Source organism: Poecilia reticulata, chromosome 8, assembly GCF_904066995.2.
Source record: "Poecilia reticulata chromosome 8, P_reticulata-male-v2, whole genome shotgun sequence".
Classification (NCBI taxonomy): domain Eukaryota; kingdom Metazoa; phylum Chordata; class Actinopteri; order Cyprinodontiformes; family Poeciliidae; genus Poecilia; species Poecilia reticulata.
Genome location: NC_088837.1, coordinates 8,463,679 through 8,482,027, shown reverse-complemented (window position 1 = coordinate 8,482,027; position 18,349 = coordinate 8,463,679). Strand labels below are relative to the sequence as shown.

The 18,349-nt window shown below is 41.7% G+C and overlaps 1 protein-coding gene across 1 annotated transcript; it reads right to left on the bottom strand.

Moving 5' to 3' along the window:
* Positions 1–1,606: 1,606 nt before the first annotated feature.
* flii (FLII actin remodeling protein) lies at positions 1,607–18,034 on the bottom strand. The gene is made up of 31 exons (XM_081609813.1): positions 17,832–18,034; positions 15,793–15,903; positions 13,814–13,885; positions 13,628–13,708; positions 13,287–13,534; positions 13,062–13,165; positions 11,718–11,893; positions 11,462–11,619; positions 11,299–11,383; positions 10,511–10,658; positions 10,262–10,392; positions 9,577–9,684; positions 9,349–9,453; positions 9,078–9,257; positions 8,888–8,970; positions 8,624–8,698; positions 8,339–8,422; positions 8,069–8,240; positions 7,876–7,983; positions 7,601–7,792; positions 6,599–6,697; positions 6,440–6,529; positions 6,220–6,359; positions 5,289–5,526; positions 5,048–5,202; positions 4,903–4,963; positions 4,698–4,826; positions 3,853–3,959; positions 3,647–3,752; positions 3,491–3,556; positions 1,607–2,906 (listed from the first exon to the last, which is right to left on the bottom strand). Exons 1-31 carry the CDS (start codon positions 17,892–17,894, stop codon positions 2,772–2,774), a joined length of 3,810 nt encoding a protein of 1,269 aa, XP_081465939.1. The 5' UTR covers positions 17,895–18,034; the 3' UTR covers positions 1,607–2,771.
* Positions 18,035–18,349: the final 315 nt, after the last annotated feature.

The window sequence follows — 18,349 nt, the reverse complement described above, 5'->3', positions numbered from 1 at the left end:
TGCATGCGTGGGTTTTCTCCAGGTACTCTGGTTTCCTCCCACAGTCCAAAAACAAGACTGTCAGGTTAATTGGCCTCTCGAAATTGCCCCTAAGTGTGAGAGTGTGTGCACATGGTTGTTTGTCCTGTGTGTCTCTGTGTTGCCCTGCGACAGACTGGCGACCTGTCCAGGGTGACCCCACCTCTCGCCCGGAACGTTAGCTGGAGATGGGTACCAGAAACCCTCCCGACCCCACTGAGGGACAAGGGTGCTAGAAAATGGATGGATGGATTACAATTCCAAGTTTTGATTATAATTTTATTTTACTTAACTGAGGTTAGTTTTTTTTATTGAATAATTGGGGAAATTTTTTTACTCAATACTCTGTGGACCAGACCCTACATTTACTTAGTCTGGATTGAGTTTTTTTCCCTTCATTAATGATTAATTTTATTACATACATTATAGTAGTTCAAGGTGAGTTATTTTTAATTCTAAATTAATATCCTTGTTGGACTATTATTTAAGTGTTATTCTCCTTGAAGACACTTTTACCTAACGCCAGAATAAATGAAATGTACATTATGCAGCAAAGGAAATTATAAAATCGGACATATATCCATTATGGAGATGACCGGTTTTGGGCGGGCGATGTGCCCCTAGTGCATTAACAGTCCTGAAGAATGACTGATATCATTAACGACACAGGGGAGAAGTTTTTTAGTTATCTAGCTTTGCTAGCAGAGCCGTTAGCTAGCAGCTAGCTAATAGCGCAACAACAGCCTAATATCTTTATGATAAAAAATACTGAATCGATAGATAAGAACAGTTTCTCCTCACCTGGCTGTCTCCTCCCGCTCAGTAGTTCTTCAGAGAAAGGCAGAGGCCTGTCAGTGTCTGTTGTATTTCATTATCTCTCTGCTTAAACCGCGACTCCGAGCTGAAGCAGAAACGATACTTCAACGTTTTCTGTCATCTGACAAGCAGCAAGTTACTCCACTTTATTCACCAAAAAAGTTTTTTTTTTTAAATTCACCAAAAACTGTTCTGTAAACTGGAACGTTCGCTACGTTGAGCTCCAGTTAGCCGCCTTATCTCACTGCGCGAGAGGCAACTGCGTCATGCGTCACGGGCAAAAGGTCAAAGGTAACAAGGTAACCGGCTTATACAAAAAAGAAACAAAAAGCAAATAATTTTAGTACATGTTTTTATGTCAGAAGAGGGCTTATGAAATAATGATACCAACAAAAATTTTTTAAAAATGGACCAAAAGGGCACTTGGGGGGCCTCCTCTACACGTGCCTGTGTACGTAACTTCCGTTTCAAGTTAAACTGTCACGGCAGAGTTTTAACATGCAAAAAATTTTTTGTATAAGTCAACTACTCTGTTAAAGCTCCTACTCTTCTTTTACCATGCATTCGGAGATTTGAGAATATAATTTTTTGATAGCTTTGAACAAAGTTTATTCCAACCCTTAAAAATGATTTAAAACAGATGCCGAGATGCTGTATTGGTCGCTACGGCGTCTGTTCTGAGTGTCATAACAATTTTTTAAGATTTAAGAACGAAAATTACAGCCTGGTCTGTATTCTAACTTGACGCTAAACAAGAACCAGAAACACAAAGTTGATGTGAGGTTTTTATTTTATATAAAATACATAAATAAAGCATCTGCAGGTGGCATCAGGAGCGTGTGCGCGCGCATTTAGAGACACGGATATGTGCAGGAATCACACGCCAACAGGCATATAAATCACCTCATAAAAATATAAAGAAGTATGAGACATATTGCAGTCAGCTGATCCCTTCCCCGGACCAATACCTGCACTCTACACAAGTCACATGATCACAAGATAAACTACAGTCATCTGGTGAACTTGATTCGACTCCACGGAGCCAGAAGTCCCTCTTTACAAGGAGACACGCGTGATATGATGAAAACACTCTGGTCTTCTGAAGATCTGAGCCTGGTTGCTGTAAAACGCCTCCAACAGAAGAATACAGTAAGGTCATTTAGTTTCAGCCTGTCCCAGGCTCTACTGATTGCACATTGAAACGAGAAAAACAAAACAAAAAAAACGTTATCTTGCAGTCTGACCTCTAGAAAACGTCTTTGGCCAAATAGATGTAAAACTAGATTTTCACAACTAAACAGCAACAAACAAAATCACCCACAGCAAAGAGCTGTTTTGCATTCGGCATCAGTGGGAAATTAATACGAGAAAAGTGATAAAACTAAAGAGAAGAGCGCTTTATAGTGAAAGGGGGGGGGGGGGAGGGTAAAAAAAAAAAGCATAAAAACATGTAATAAGTATTAGGCTGACATTCCTCAATTTCCTGTTTAATCCCTCAAAGTTGAAAAATATCAACAAAAAACTAAATGTGTGCCTTAAAACTGCTTGGATAAGCTGAGTGAACGGCACCTCGTCCCCCTGAAAACCAGTGAAAGCAGCACAATAAGAGACGATATGTCAGGTGAAAAACCTTCCCTTAGATTTCATAAATCCTCTGTACATTTTAAAAGATAATTCTCTTATTTAACAGTAATATTCAAGCTTGTGTAAATAGAAGTTCATAGAAAAAAAAATTGCATTATTTTTGCCATCATTCTCAGACTTTAAGCATCCAGGATTTTTTTCTGGAAGATTTGGAGACGTTGGGTTAAAATCCTGGTTGTTTTTGGCTGCAGGATGGAGGGAAAAACAGGAACCTCAGATTACTGGTTTAAACAAAACCCCTACGTGGCAGCGGATTGGCTGGGTGGATGTATGTGTGTGTGTGTGTGTGCGGCCTATGAGGGGGGGGTTTTGAAGGGCCCCCAGGCGTGGAAGCAGCGGGTGAAGCAGTGAGGCTCGTTTCCCTTCCGCACCAGGCGCAGCTTCCGCGGATGCTCCGAGTCTTTAGCGCGCATGTGCTGGATGTAAACCTGGAGAGCAGGAGAAACATTTACAGACTAAGAAATCAGGTAAAAATATCAGGTTACATGAGTTCCAAGGTCATTTAAATTAAAACTAGGGCTGTGTAATTATATCGATTCTACGATATTCATCGATTTTTTTAATGTCAAATCCACATGAATTAAGTGACAGCTATCACACATTACATTTTTTACCCAGTTGCACATGTACATTAAAAATGACATGTAATGAAACAACCAGTTACAATTATATAATGAAATAGATAACATTATCTAATATAAGTGAATAAGACCAAAAATGTTCCTTTTCTACATAACCAAATACACAACTAACATTAAAAAAAGCAAATGTATAACAAAAACAACATTTATTACACCATAAGGTCAATTAATTTAATAAAAGTCTGTGGAAGAGTCACAAAATGCCACCAAAGTCACTCTGTATTGAACCCCATCGAACAGTATCGTTTGCTGAATATTGTGATATATATTGCATTACGAGCAGAATATCGTGTATCGCTACAGCCCTAATTAAAAATAGAAAACATTAAAGTTTGTGAAAAAGCGGACGGATCCGGGAAGCTGCTGCTCACCTGACAGGCTTTCAGACTCAGTTTTATCTCCACCTGGCTGGTCTGAGTGCCGACCCACATGTAAACCTGCAGAGGAAGGAAAAACCCAAACATGCTGAAGGAACAGTCTGGAGCGATCGATCCGATGATGCTGCGTTGAGAGCTGAGCTCGCTCACCTCCTTGCCGTTGTCCAGCAGCATGATGTCGTCGTCGGCCAGGTCGTCCTGGCAAAAGTCGGAGCATTTCTCCGACACGGAGAAATAACCCTTCTCGTTTGAGCACCTGGAAGGAGAAAAGCCGTAGAATAGGTCAGTGATCACTGAGAGGTTCCTGTTTGACTGTAGAGGAAGTGGCGCGGCTGCGGTTGCGACGGCGCTCTCACCTGAAGAGCCGGGCGTATTTCATGTACTCTGCGTCTTCGTCGTACTCTTTCTGAGATCCGATCCCGACCCAGAAGAAGTTCTCCGGCTCCTCGCCCTCGTTGATTACCTGCCAGATGATTTTGTGGTTTTTAAATCGACAAATATAAACATTTTAATTAACAAATACAAAAACAGGCCATCACACTGTAAAGACAAGGTTTCTGCCAACTTTTAAAGTTTTCTATAAAGTATGGAGGGCCATAAGTGACAAAATTATCTAAATACATCATTAAATGATGAATTATATGTACCATGAAATAAATAAACGTTTAATAAAATGCATAAGTAATTCATCTAAATATTAAATGCAAACTTATTATAGCTGATGCAGAAAGTTAATTACATGTGTTTTTAGTTTTTAAAAAAAAATTATTTCACCCATATCCACATTCACATATCATATATATTTTTTCTATAACCATTTGTTTGAAAAGGAGGTAGGTGGAAGTATACAATTTTTTATTCCCTTTCTTTTACGTCTTAAACTGTAAAGATGGAAAAAAATTAAATGGACGGACAGACGGATGATTTTAGTATTTTTTTGAATATGCAAACAATACGTAGCTTCCCACCTGCTGCAACAACACACATTTCACATTAGCCAACAAGAATTTAAGGAAGCACAATAACTCTAGAACACCATAACCAGAAAAAATAATAATCAAATCATTTTCTTATTCCATACTTTGAAAACACTGAATCCAGGATCCCTTTAAAGACGTAGCAGGCTGAAAATGTTTGCTCAGTGAATGCCGTTTAAATACATAAATTACAACATCTAACAGACACGGAGCCTCTGTTTAACCTGTTTGCTGTAGGTGTCATCAAACATAGAGTTCATGATGTCCTCGGCCAGCTTGGCCTCGTCGGGGTCGGCGGCCCGGCCCACCCAGGTGTAAACGATGCCCTGGTTATCCGTGCTTTCGAATGGCACCTGAAGAAAAACATCATTCAGTTTTCTTCAAGTGGAATCAAACTTTTTCTTTTTTTTTTTTTTTTTAAATCCAAACCTTGAGTATGAAGCAGAACTCAGAGTTGAGATTGCTGGAGTCGGTACCGATCTGGATGGTCCTGAGCGACGGAGAGGAAAACAAACATGTAAAAAATGGAAAAAAACAACCAAACAGGAAGCCACCAGGTGTGATGGAAGCGCACCTGGTGCAGAGCGCGCTGCCGTTGGTGCAGATGTGATAGAGGGACGGCTGGACCGAGTCTGTGTTCTGTTTCCGCTTCCCTTTGTGGATGATGAATTTCCTCTTGAAGTGCGACAGGAATTTGAGGTTCTCCTGCTGCTGGGTCATACGCACCACCTAGAACCGCAAGAACAAGACGAGAGCTCAGAGCCCGGTTTGGAACCAGAACCAGAACCGAATTGGGATCGTCCAGTCCTTCTTGCCTTAAGTTTCCCGGGGAACAGACTCTCAAACTTCTTCTGCAGGGAGAAGGTGAAGGTGAGCCAGCCCATGTTGGACGCCTGCCGGCCCTGCCAGAAGTACACCACGCACTGGAAGTCTTCCTCAGGCTGTTTGTCCTCCTCCTCCTCGTCCCCCTTGCCTCCTCCTCCTCTGCCGGCCCCTCCGTCCTTCTTCTCTTTCTCCTCGTCCTCGTCCTCATACTCCACGGGAACCCAGTATCTGAAACGGACCGGTCAGATTAGAGCCCACGTGTCAAACTCAAGGTCCGAGGGACCAAATCTGGCCCTCCATAGCTTCTTGTGTGGCCCTCGAGACTCCACGTGCCAAATTAAATCAACCAGTCCTCCCAGTTTCCTGTGGTTGTGGAAATTCACGTTAAAAAAAAAAAAAAAAAATCAGCAAATTCCCATGTTTTTTCTCACTTTGCATAGCTGCAAATTTTCCACAAAAATGGTCAAAAGCATTGGGTTTAACTGACCACCAAGTCCACCTGCAGGTGGCAGTATTTTGTACTTTTATAACACAGCTGTTTTAGGCTTATTTGATGTCAAGTCATTAGTCCGTGATCGGTTAAGAAAGTCACAATTTACGTCACCCATAAACTTTAATATTGCAAAATTCATTGAAACTATTTCTAAATCAGCTCTACAAAATTTGTGATTTTATTGCCCCCCCAAAATATCAATAAAAAAATTGCAAAATCCAAACAACATGGAAAGATGTAAAATTTTAGGAACTACTTAAAACCGCAAAAACAGCTACTTGTTAATACTCTAACAGTTTGTTGATGGGTTTTATCAATACGTTCTGGCCACGACCGGCCCTTTAAGAACATCCAGGATCTTGATTTGGCCTAAAACGAAGACGAGTTTGACGCGGCAATGAAAAAGCAGAAAGGGGATCTTCCTGTACCTGCACAGGAAGACGTAGCAGTCCTGGGTGTAGAAGTGTCCGAACTCCTCCTCGGGAAGGCGGGTGAACTTCTTCCCCTCCAGGACGAAGCCCTCCATGCCGTCCAGATCCTCGTTCCACTCCTCCATCAGCTGCTCCGCCTAGAAACGGGAGGAGCTCGTAGCGGTCACCTTTACACAGTGGTCACAGAGCGGCAGCCTGGCAACGGCGCGGCACTTACCTCGGTGAGGGGCATGGCGGGCTGCCGGGGGAGGAACAGTGCCGTGAGGTCAGCCTTCATCTGGTCCTTCTGCTCCGCGTCCTTCTTCACCTGCGAGGAAACGCGTTAAAAATCGTGTCTTGTCTGTATTAAAATTAAAAAAAGAAAGCGATGTCTCACTTTGCCGTGCAGGTTATCATGTTGCTGCACAGTTTCAGCGGCTCTGGTGTAGTCCACCTTCAAAACGTCGTCCCAGTTCTTAAACTTGGATTTAAACACCTTAACAACGAGGAGGAGGAGAATTAAAACACACAAAGGGTTGAAAGGCACATTAATAATTAATTCAGGGCTGGGTGATTAATCGAATTTCTGAAAGATCTGATTTTTTATTTTTATTTTTCTACCCATGCTTTCCTTTGTTCAGGGTAATTTCAAGAAGCCCAAGGCAGCCATCTTGTTTGCTACGCTTGTTTTATGGCTTCTCTTTATTTCGACTTTGAATTCATGTCAACTCCACAATAGAGTATTAAGGCCAGGTTAAGGTTTTTATTTTGTTTTTTATTAGGAGAATGAAGTTATAATAATACAAGAATACAGTCGTACAACGGAATCAAAATAATAAAAGAATAAGGATATTTTAGGAGAACTCCATAGTTGGAGTTCTAAAATGCACGTAAATAAAAAAAATGGGGGATGTTAACCATCTTGTGAAATTTGGCATAAGTTTTACAGAAAATACTTAACTTTAGAATCAAATTATTATCAGTAGAAGAACTTTGAAACAGTTGTGCAAACAACTGTCTGTTTAAAAGAAACAAGCTGCTGACGTCAGGTTCTGATGACTCCAATAAAAGCTTTTTTCTCATTAAAACTTTTTTTTGCAATTTTAAGTCGTTTTTTTCTGGTAAATTTGTGTCTTCTTTTTCTGCTAATATGACAATATTCTCGTAACTAAACAAATATTATTCTAACACTGATACTTCGTTGTACAACTCCCAGAAGGAATGAGTTAAATAAAAGCCAATGTCCTCTTTTTTTTTTTTTGAAAAAAAAAAGCCAAAAAAAAAAAAAAGATTAAAACCAGTAATGGAATAAAATGAAATAAAAATTGGACAATTTATTTCTAAGCTGCATCGCCCGGCCCGAAACCAAATGGTCAGAAACGATCAGGCAGACGTTCACCTGGCACTCGGTGCCCTCCAAGTTGCGGGTCACGCAGGCGTGTTTGGGTCTGTGCAGCATGGAGCAGAGCTCCTGACCCAGCTTCAGGGCGGCGGCTCGGACCAGACGCGGAGACTTCCTGCCGATCCAGATGAAGACGTCCGACCAGCAGTCCAGGATGTAAACGCCTTTCGTGTCCAGCAGGGACTGAACCTGAGCCGGAGGGGAAAGTTTGTTATTTGCAGACCGGGCCTGTTCTCCTCCTTCACCTCCGCTGACTCGGCAGATGAACCCACCAGTCTGAGCTCAGGCAGAGTGTCCAGCTTGATCTTGTGATCTTTGTGCTCCACAGACAGCTTGTAGTTAATCTGAGGCAGCTCCAGGTAACCGAGACCAAGACCGACCTGCAGGAGAGAGGAGTCTGTTGAAGCTACGTTACCCACACACAAAAAAAAATTTCCTGAGTGTGGAGGCGACTGAATCAGTTACTTTGTACAGTTTGGGTCTGATGGGGGAGAAATCGTCTGGGACGTGTTTCCTGATCTCCTCCGGTTGTCCTCCCAGTGCCTCCCAGAACCCCGGAGGCTCCTGGTTCTGCATCAAGGTCACGATCTCCGCCTTCCCTTTCCGCTCGTTCTTATTGATCTTTTCAGCAAACAGCCTGGCGAATTTCAGGATCACAAATCTTTGCGTTGGCACACAGAAGTACTTTTTTTTTCTTCCCTTTGTCCATTACCCTCTTCTGGCTCGTTATCTCACCTGGCCTTCGTGGTGCCGCCGAGCGTGGCGTTGGCTCCTCTCCAGATGAAGATCTCCAACCCCGTGTCCAGCAGGAACACAAAGCTGCAAAAACAGAAATTTAGAGTTTCAGTTAGGGGCGCAACACTCTTCGGTGTGGATGCCGTCTATGCAGGAAGAAAACTACAAGAGTTTTCTTCCCTCCTGTTGCCAATCACTAACTGAAGATGTAAAAGCCGTTTAAAAAGTTCCCACTGCCATCAGTTTGCGTTTGTTTTGAAATAATGACGACGATGCGTCTCTCACCGAGGGTCGAGCGAGGAGCCCTTCGCCGGCACCGACTCCAGTTTGATGTTTTTTTTGCCGTAAACTCGATACAACCTGACGAGAAGACGAGAGATTAAACATCAGGCCAAATAACATCAGACTGAACAGCTATTCATCTCACATCTACTGGTTAGAAACTCTGAGCTTTCTGATCAGCTTTCTGAATGATTTGTTTTTCTAAAAAGTTGCCAGTAAAATGTAAAACTGAAAGAATAAAAAAAAAAAAAGAAGCTCCAGACCCACCTCATGGTGTAGTGCGTGTCCTCCACAGTGTAAAACCCGCTGGCTGTTCCTCCCTCGATGTAGGAGATCTCATTATTAAATACCTGCACCCAACAGGAATCATCTCAATGGCATATAGCAGCTATGCTAATGGATTAGCCGCGTGCTTTCAGGATAAGTGCGCTCGCGTCGGCTTTCGGGTTCTACGTACCGCGCTGAACTCCTCGCTCTCGTCGCCCATCTCCTCTCGGATGGTCCTGCACTCGGCTCCCAGGAAGTTCCTCAGGTTGACGGCGTGGATGGCCGAGCCAGCCTTCTTGTCCAGCGTCGCCTCCTGACCGATCCAGTAGTAGATCTGCCAGTTCAACGCTCCGTTGTCGTCCAGGAAGGTCTGCGTCCGCAGGAGGAGAAGACGCCAAACAGAAGTCACCTTCAAGCCCTTCGTCTTACTTTCTAACGGGACGACAGACGCTAACAGTCACCTTGAGGACGATGTAGCAGTCCGCCTCGTAGAACTTGCCGTGGAAAGCTTCGTCCACCTGGAGAGGAATGAAGTTCTCAATCTGATACACAGTCACTCCGGGAATCTGGAGAAGGCGAAACAGAAAAGGAAGTTTATTACACAAAGCGCAGCTGAAAGAATCCTTCTTTTTTTTCTCACCTGCAGCTTTTGTTTGAGGCCATTTTCGAAAAACAAAAATTAACCTCACCTGCCCCACGTCTTCCATGAAGAACTCGGAGTAATCCAGCTGAGGTTTCTCCAGGCTCTTGTCCCAGCGGCGGACTTTTAGGTCGCCATATTTCAAGTCCCCGTTTTCCTACAAAATACATAGGTTTCTTTATAAGCATCTTTTTTTTTTTTTTGTCAAACATGTACGCAATGTATTAACAGTACTAATAATATGTTAAAATGATAATATAAACCTTTTTTTGTGTATGGTTATGTACGTTAAGAAGTCAGTGCTGTCGATCAAATAAAACTTTTTATAAACAGAAAAAAAACGGGTTTAAATTTTTCAGTTTGCAAACCTTGAAACCGAAAACAGTAAAACTACAGAACGATTCAAGCTAAGAAAAACATGCAGACCTATATCAATAAATTACAATGTTACTTATCTCAATTGTGCAAAAAAAAAAAAAAATCAATGCAATATATATTTTAATAAGGCGAGAAACTGAACTTTTTGGTTATAATTATCTAAATTAACAGGAATAAACATTTGAAATACGCCACTGTGCGATCTGACTCTAAACGTGTTTTGCTTTTTAAATCGAATTACTGAAATTAACTTTTAAACAATATTGTAGTTTATTAAGATTCACCTTAACTTGCAACTCAGAATGAGATGAAGGTTTTGTTTTTCACAGACGCAGTCGTCTGACGGTTTTTCTCACCTCCATGTTCTTCTTCTCCTGAGCGACGTCACTCATGCCTTTCAGGACCTGCTTCGCCTGATCGTCCTGCGACGAGTCTTTCTTTCTCCTCAGCCTCATCTTCCTCGCCAGGTGATCTCTGGGGCTAGCGCCTGAACACAAATGGATGCAAATGGAAGATTTCCAACACATAAACAGCTTTATGGTTTAAAAAAATAAATAAATAAATAAAACTTTGTTGGAGTTTGAGTCAGAGACAAAGTCACGCACCTCCTCCTGCAGCAGCTACGACGGCAGGAGAAGCTCCGGCCAGACGCAGCTGGTTCTGAAGGGAGAAGTCGATGTTGTACCACTCTGCTGCTCGGTCTGCCGGCTTTGGCGGCATCACCAGGTTGGGGTTCTCCCGCACGTCCAGGACCTACGGCAAGAGAAATGGCTCACTGTCGGCACTCAGATTTGGTCTCGTTTTGTGGTAAACGTGAGTAAAATGCTATAAAATAAACGCATCTTGAACGGAGAACTGAATAATTTGTGAGAGGAAAAAAAAAACCCTGAAAAATTCAGATGTTGAAATTTTTTGCAACGTTTGCATTAAATAAAAGAGAAAACTAGTTAAAATATTATATATAAGAAAGAAAGAAAGAAAGAAAGAAAGAAAGAAAGAAAGAAAGAAAGAAAGAAAGAAAGAAAGAAAGAAAGAAAGAAAGCATTGCAAACATTATTAAGGGTAACATATTGCTAAGAAGCAATATGCAAAATGAGGTACTACACACTAATAACATAAGAGGTGTTAAAAAAACAAGAGTCATAAAAACAGATTTCCTCACTAAATATACAAAGTAAAATTGAACAATGAATTTCCCTGTTTTAATTGATAGAAGTTGATTTACAACCACAACATCCAAATTTATTAGTCAGCTCCATTTATCTGGGTTACTTTTTGCTTTCTACAGTCATAAAAGATCATTTATAAAGAGTCACTTCGTATCAAACCCACATTAATGTGGTCAAAAGTGACAGAAACAGCATTAATGTGGTCATTTGTAACGACATTGTACCTCCAACTCAGTTAAGAAGTGGATGGTTTCCGGCAGCGTCACCAGCCGGTTCTTGTTCAGCACCAACTTCTTCAGTTTGTCGCACCTAAACGACACGAAACCAAACATTCAGAGAGTGTTGCAACATTTCTGAGACGACACCACGTCTGCGTCTGTGGCGCACCTGCAGAGGCCCTCTGGGATGAGCTCCAGGTTGTTGTTGGCAGCCATGAACTCCGTCAGGCTGCAGAGTTTGCTCACGCCCGGCGGAAGCCCGTCGAAGTCCAACTTGTTCGAATTCACGTACAGCTTCTTCAGCTTGGACAGCTTGCAGATGGCGGACTGATGGAAGACACAAAAACAAGGGTTTTACCACCGTTCGGTTTGCGCTCTAGACTGTTAAAAAAAAAATCAGGAGCCGGGTAGCGGCGGTTCCTCACGGGCAGCGAGGTGAGCTGGTTTCGGCTCAGGTTCAGCGTCTCCAGCTGGGTCCACTGGTCGATGCACAGCGACAGCTCAGAGATCTGGTTGCTGCTCAGGTTGAGCCTCTTCAGGCTGCTCAGGGAATACAGGCACTCCGGGACCCGGGTCAGGTCGTTGCAGGACAGGTCCACGTCTGGTTGGACGAAGGCGAGAAAGACGGCAAACGGTTACCCGACGGTACGCGTGTGATGTCTGAGGTTGCACATCCAGAATGCGACCCGTTTTTCCTCCCAGGATCTTTGCGGTGTTTTCTGTGCAAAGTCTCTGTAGAACTAAAGGAAACTGGTAACTGTCACAGAACTAAAACTAGTTTCAGGTTGTTTTTTGTTTTGTTTTGTTTTTGGTGTGTTTTTTGTCCATTTTTTTTTTTTGACATTTCCTGACTTTCTTTTTTGTTTTTCAGGAAGGAAGCAGGAAAAAGAGGGAAAGCTGAATCTTATGGACAGCCTGATTTCCCTTGGGATCAATAAAATGTTTCAGAATGTGAACTGAATCTAAAGAGTGATGACAGATGTAAAGATGGAGCTTTAAGATAACATAAGAAACAAAATACGGAAGCGCGTGGATTGGTTTGCCCTCCATTTTCTTTTTCGGAACTCATCCAGATCTGAGAAACTGACATCAAGTCCTGGACTTTTCCAGGAAGTTGCAGGAACACCAGAAATAACTTCAGAATGGCAACACTCTGAAACAAGAGTAAACTGCCTCCTAAATCTGAAAAATTAAGCTCTTAAAATATCTGGTGGAACAATTTTTCTATCCTTCCCTCACAGTTATAAATAGTAATTGCTTTTCTTGGATTTTTTTAATCACGGAACGGAGATTAAAAAACAGGCTGTCACAGGTTGTCATAATTTGGTATTTATTTTTTCAAGATGCATGTTGTCTTGGCCTGTTTCACAGATTTTTAGTAATTAAAGTAGAAATTCTGTTCATGATCCAGACTCCTGGCAATTATTATTTCTTTTTATTTATTTTATAGATCACAAGATTGAATTCGACCAAAATCAGAATATACAAGTCAGGTTTTCTAAAGATCAGTCGTCAGCCAGAAAGCTGCACCTCTAGTAGAAATGCTGCAATCAAAAATACTAATCTACTTCTATCTTCTAAAGTTAGAAGGAACTAGATAAGAGTTTAAACTAAGATTCAACCAGTAGGGAATGCTCAGCAGCCTTCCATCAAAACTACCACCTCCCTACCAGGTTGTTTCCTAGATTCTACCCTGGAGATCTGATTTTGCCCCCCCTCTCCCCGTTCCTGCAGCTGGTAAAACATCGGGTCCAGAAAAGCTTCGTTACCTGCCAAATTAGTCAGTCCCTCCAAACTGGTGGGCATGTTGCTCTGCGTTCTCTGCGTGTTCCTCAGGTGAAGCGTCTGTAACGCCACCATGGCCGGCAGCTGGCTGCTCAGAAACACACACAACAGGCCAGCTTCCAGTTTAGCTTAAAAAGCTCCACACACACACACTGTAGAGAAATAAAGGTGTGTGTGTGTGTGTGTGTAGGTGTGTGTGAGAGTTTTACCGCAGCTGTGCGTGCATGAGAGGGTTGTTGTTCAGAATGAGCGTCTGCAGGTGCACCAGGCGCCTCATCTGGGGCGGCAGACTGTCCAGCTTGTTGTCGCTCAGGTCCAGGTACAGGAGGTCCGTGAGGTTGATGAACAGCTGGTTGGGGATGGAGTCGATGCTGTTGTGGCTCAGGTTCAACACCAGCATGTTCCTGCTGTTCTCCAGATCCCTGGGGATCTCCGTCAGCTGGTTATAGCTCAAATCCTGCAAAAAAATAAATAAATAAAAATGAAGTGATATTTTCACTCGTCCATGTTAACTAACCAATAACGTGTTAAACAGGTGATGGTTTCGCACCAGGACGGAGAGGTCCTCGAGCTGAAAGATGTCATCTGGGACTCCAGAGTTCTTCAGGCTGTTGGCTCTGGCCACCACGGCCTGAACAGGGACGAGACGTGAGACTCCACACAGGACCAAACAGAAAACAGGGCAGATGCACAAGACTCGTTTCTACAATAAGGTGTGTGTGCGTGTGTTAGTTACCCGCAGGTTTGGTAAGCTGGAAAGTTCTCCATGTAAGGTGGTCAGGCTGTTGTGACTCACTGAAAGATGTTCCTGAAGATTGAAGATTAAAAACGTTGAACTCGTTAATAAATAGTTCTTCATCTAACCAAGAGGTTGGCTCAGCCCACAGGTTCCCCTCTGCAGTCATACGCAGTCATAGAGTCATACGCGTCTCTAATGTGCGCTGATCGGACTCGTCGTTTACAAAATTAGCAATAGCTAATATGGATGTAAGAAGGTCCTTCTGACGGAAGAGAGAGACGGGGAGGATAAATGTTGTCGTAAAGCTGAGATGTTTTATTCTTTTGAGTTTGATCTGTTTTCAAACATGTAGAAATCTGTAAATGTAAGGATCTACTTTCTCAAGGGAATAAACACAGACCGTCTTTGTAAACTACTAATTTTGGAAGCTAAAAGAAAAAAGTAAAAAATATAAACAATTGGTTGAAAAAAAAATTAAGAAGCATGATCCTGGTCAAAGACAAAATCGTGATTATTTGTCACAACAACTCATTGCGTATGAAAACTCATTTTATTCACAGGCTTTTGTCCTTTTCTTTCAGAATGTAGTAAATTTAAAATGTCTAATCAGAAGGCTGAAAAAAAAAACATCACAGCATTTAATACCTAGCAAAAATAAACATCTTTTTTTTTTGAATGCTCTGCTTAAAAATCTTGCCTTTAGTTTTTTACGAAGATGTTATTATTTTAGAATAAAAGTAGCTCAAACGTGTTTCCAGGCAGAGTGGGTCACGTTACATCAATCCGGCCTCAAGGCTCCTTCCAAATCATCTGATTACAAATTTCACAATATTTAGAGTGTTACAAAGACTTCTGCTATTTGTGTTTACATGTCCTGAGAGCAACAGAGGAAGTGATGTTTAGTATTTTATAAAAAATGTAGACCTTTTTCAAAAATCAAAATAAACATAAATTTGATTCATTGCACCTCGATATGCTGAGATGTAACTAAACAGTTATGACACAGTTAAATATAGAGATATTTTTAACTAAACAATGATCAAAGTGACAAAACTAAACCGTCTCAGAAATCCAGGGATTGTTTCTGTTAAACTAGAAAAAAAGTTTTTAGGATTTTCTGAATGTTTGCAATGAAATTTCTCTGGCATGTTTACAAATAGCCAGATACATATGAGATGTAATTCTTTCTTATGACCCACTATGGTAGAACATGGACATTGCAGCAGTCAAGAACCAAACATTTAAATAAATATTTCCTTTAAGGAGCTATAAGTCTCCAGAAGAGGCTGTGTGTTCAACAGAAATGATTCCTGTTCTTTGGTTACAACGAGACAAACTGTGATCAATGTCAAGGCTTGCAAAGACTTTCAATCGAGCAACATGGAAACCGATGTCAACGCTTTGATCAGGAAGAAAAATGAACCTGTCCGTCTAACCGGAACGGTAGAGCACTCAGGCGCTCTTCACTGAACACGAGGCATTAAATGTTTAATACAGCGTCCCTCCACAGCGCACATTAGGAATAAAATAACTGCATTAAGCTACAAGAGCAAAAGCTTTTAAAGTGGGAGGAAGGAGCTCCCAGTTGTTTCAGCTGAGCTTTGAACAATAAAATAAGAACAAGTTGAAATAGTTCTAAAAAAAAAAAAAAAAAGAGCCCTGTTTGGAGCAATTCTGTTAAAAGGGTGGTTAATAGTTTTTAATTTGTCACTTCTTTGTTTGGGAAAACAATCTATTTGGTACAAATAAGTAACTTCTTAACCCACAAGGCCTTTGTTTCCCAAAGATGAGGCTGCAGATAATCTAGTCTAGTGACTTTCAAACTGAATGCTTAGATTCCTGTCTCAGCAAAAACCTCTTACTCTGCCCTCAACTGAAAGACCGAGAGATCATAGCGTCAACTCTGTGATACCGCATGGAAAAAAAAATGCTATAAATATAAACGTGATTAAACAAAATCAGTTGCAATAACTCACCAGCTTCTGGAGAGAGGCCAGCTCCTCTGGGAGGTAACAAAGTCCCGTCCTGTTCAGCTTCAGCCATCGCAGGCTGCTCATACACTTGACGTGTTCAGGGAAGTATCCTCCCTGCAGGGACAGACGCAAAGAGAGAGAGATGGGAGGATAATTAGGGAGAAAAACGCTGGAAACACAATTAAGACAAGCACTGACTTCAAAACAATAAACTGGAACCGGAGAAATGGAGTGGAAGTTCCTATAAGGCCTGTGACAGCTGACCCTACTGTCACACAGACCTGAATGGCAACTGTTTGTTTTGTTCATCCTTAACATTAATTTAGACATGAATTAGTGAATGTAAGAACCCTCACAAGGCCAGAGAAGCTTTTTTAATCCTGATCAGACAGAATGAATGAAAGCAGCAAGTTGAACACCTGGCTTCATCTGTGACGAGGTCAAATCTGTGTGTTGTTGAAACAATAACTGCATGATTTAACCCAAAAATAAACACTGTTAATCTGTGGAGTGTATTTATAGTCTGTTACAGAGAAGCAGGAGAACACAGATAACGTAACCTGGCTTACTTGCAAGAAAATGAACTGTGTTTTTGTTTTAATAGTGGCTTTATTATTTTAATGACTAAGCAAAATCTGAAATAAAGCCTATTGCATACAATTAATAGATTTGCATTTTCAGGAAGTGATTGCCAGTACAGCGGCTGGAGGTAACGCGTCTCGGACGGGAGTTTAGGTTTCTCAGTTTAAATTTTCAGCCCACTCTTGAGATTTCCCACACCTCTGAGTTCTGGAGTCTGGTTTCGTTCTTCATCATGACCCGGGCATGACCCAACTTCAGGCTTCTGGTTCAGGAATGCCGAGACATAATTTACATAAAAGTGCCCCAGGGCATGAAATTTCTACTTCCTTGTTTGACTCTGGGAAATGAAGTTCTTTCTCTTCTTCCCAACAATTTAGATTGATACCAAGGAGCTCAAACTTGGCCTCGTCTGACCGCAGTACTTTCAAAAGTTGTATCTTTTTTTTACTGTCTAACTTATGCCAGACATGCACAAATGATTGTGGAGGCAACACAGACCCGTGTTGCCTTAAAGGTCTACGTCCTGCAACTTTCTGTTGTGTCCCTGTGGTACCACTGGACTTCAAATCACTCCAGAGTGCAGCTGATAAATTCCCTCTTCTTGTGATAATATCCTCTCTCTACAAGCCCACCTCTCAATGGCTTGAAATAATGAGAGCCTTAGCGTGACCTAGTCAAAGTCCAGATTTGACTAGATGCTGTTGAATGACCTGAAACAGAGCGTTCAAGCTCAAAAAACTTAAATGTGCCTGAATTAGTGGGTCAAAATCTCTCCGCTGCGATGGAAAAAGAGTCGGTACCGGATGTCGAAACCGCCTGATTGCAGATGTTGTTGCTGTCATCAATACGGTCTTTCTCAATTAATTAATACACAGAATGAGGTCAAGTTATGACATTTTGGCCAAATCATTGAGCAAACAAAGGCTGTCGGGACATACGGTAGTCATGACAACACTGGTTGATTTCAATCCCTCAACATGCTCTGACAAGTTCAACAAACTGCACTATGTTATCTAACGTAAACTGCAGCACCAGTCCATATCTGGCCTGCATTGTGAAAACAGTAAAAAAAAAAATGTATGGACGCGACCCTGAAGCAACACAGCTGAAGTTAGCTAAAAGTAAAGCTAAATTAGCAGGGTGACGTGATGGTGGAAGTGGCTACTTTGACCCAAACAATACTTAATTGCTGAATAAGTGACAAACTTAAGAGAAAACTCTTCACTATTTTTTCCTTCAAAGTACAGCTTAGCAGGGAAAAATAAAGAGGTCAACAGTAGCGGACATGAATGCTACTTTGTCATTTTGACAACTGGCTAACGCCCAATGCTCCTAATGTTAAGCTACGCCTCTGTTTCAGCCATTTGTTGCCGATTCTCACACTTGAATTAGCTTCAGCTAAAGCAGCGGGTAAACAAACACTGGTATAAAACTAGCCAAAGTCAACCAAAAATCCTTACTTTAAAGTCGTTTCCACTGAGGTCTACCCCCCTAATGAAGGGAAGAACTCCGGTGGCAGCCATTTCTGACTAGTTGATGTCAGCTCCTCCACCCTTAACTGTCTATTTTGGTCCGAAAGGAAAGAGGGTTGTGGCTGTTCTTCTTTCTGGTTTTGACAACGTCTGAACACCGCACGTTCGAGCACATTACTGCCCCCCTCTGGTTCAGGATGTTGTGGATTCCAAATTTCTGTGGAAGACGTGGATGCGCCCCCCAGTGGTGGACAGCGAACATTACGCATTCTCCTCACACAAAAAAACAAACGTTAAAAATAAATAAAAAAAATATGAAAAGCGTGCCACTCCCCACTCTCAACGCAATTTAGTATAATACTAAATTTAATTAAAATGTAATTATCTAAATTAAAGCAGCCTGTTGACTTAATAATGCAATTAGAAGATTGGGCCTACATCTGTGTTACTTAATAAGTGACAAATGTTATTCCACGAAGCTCTATTAGTTTTATAATAACCAAGAA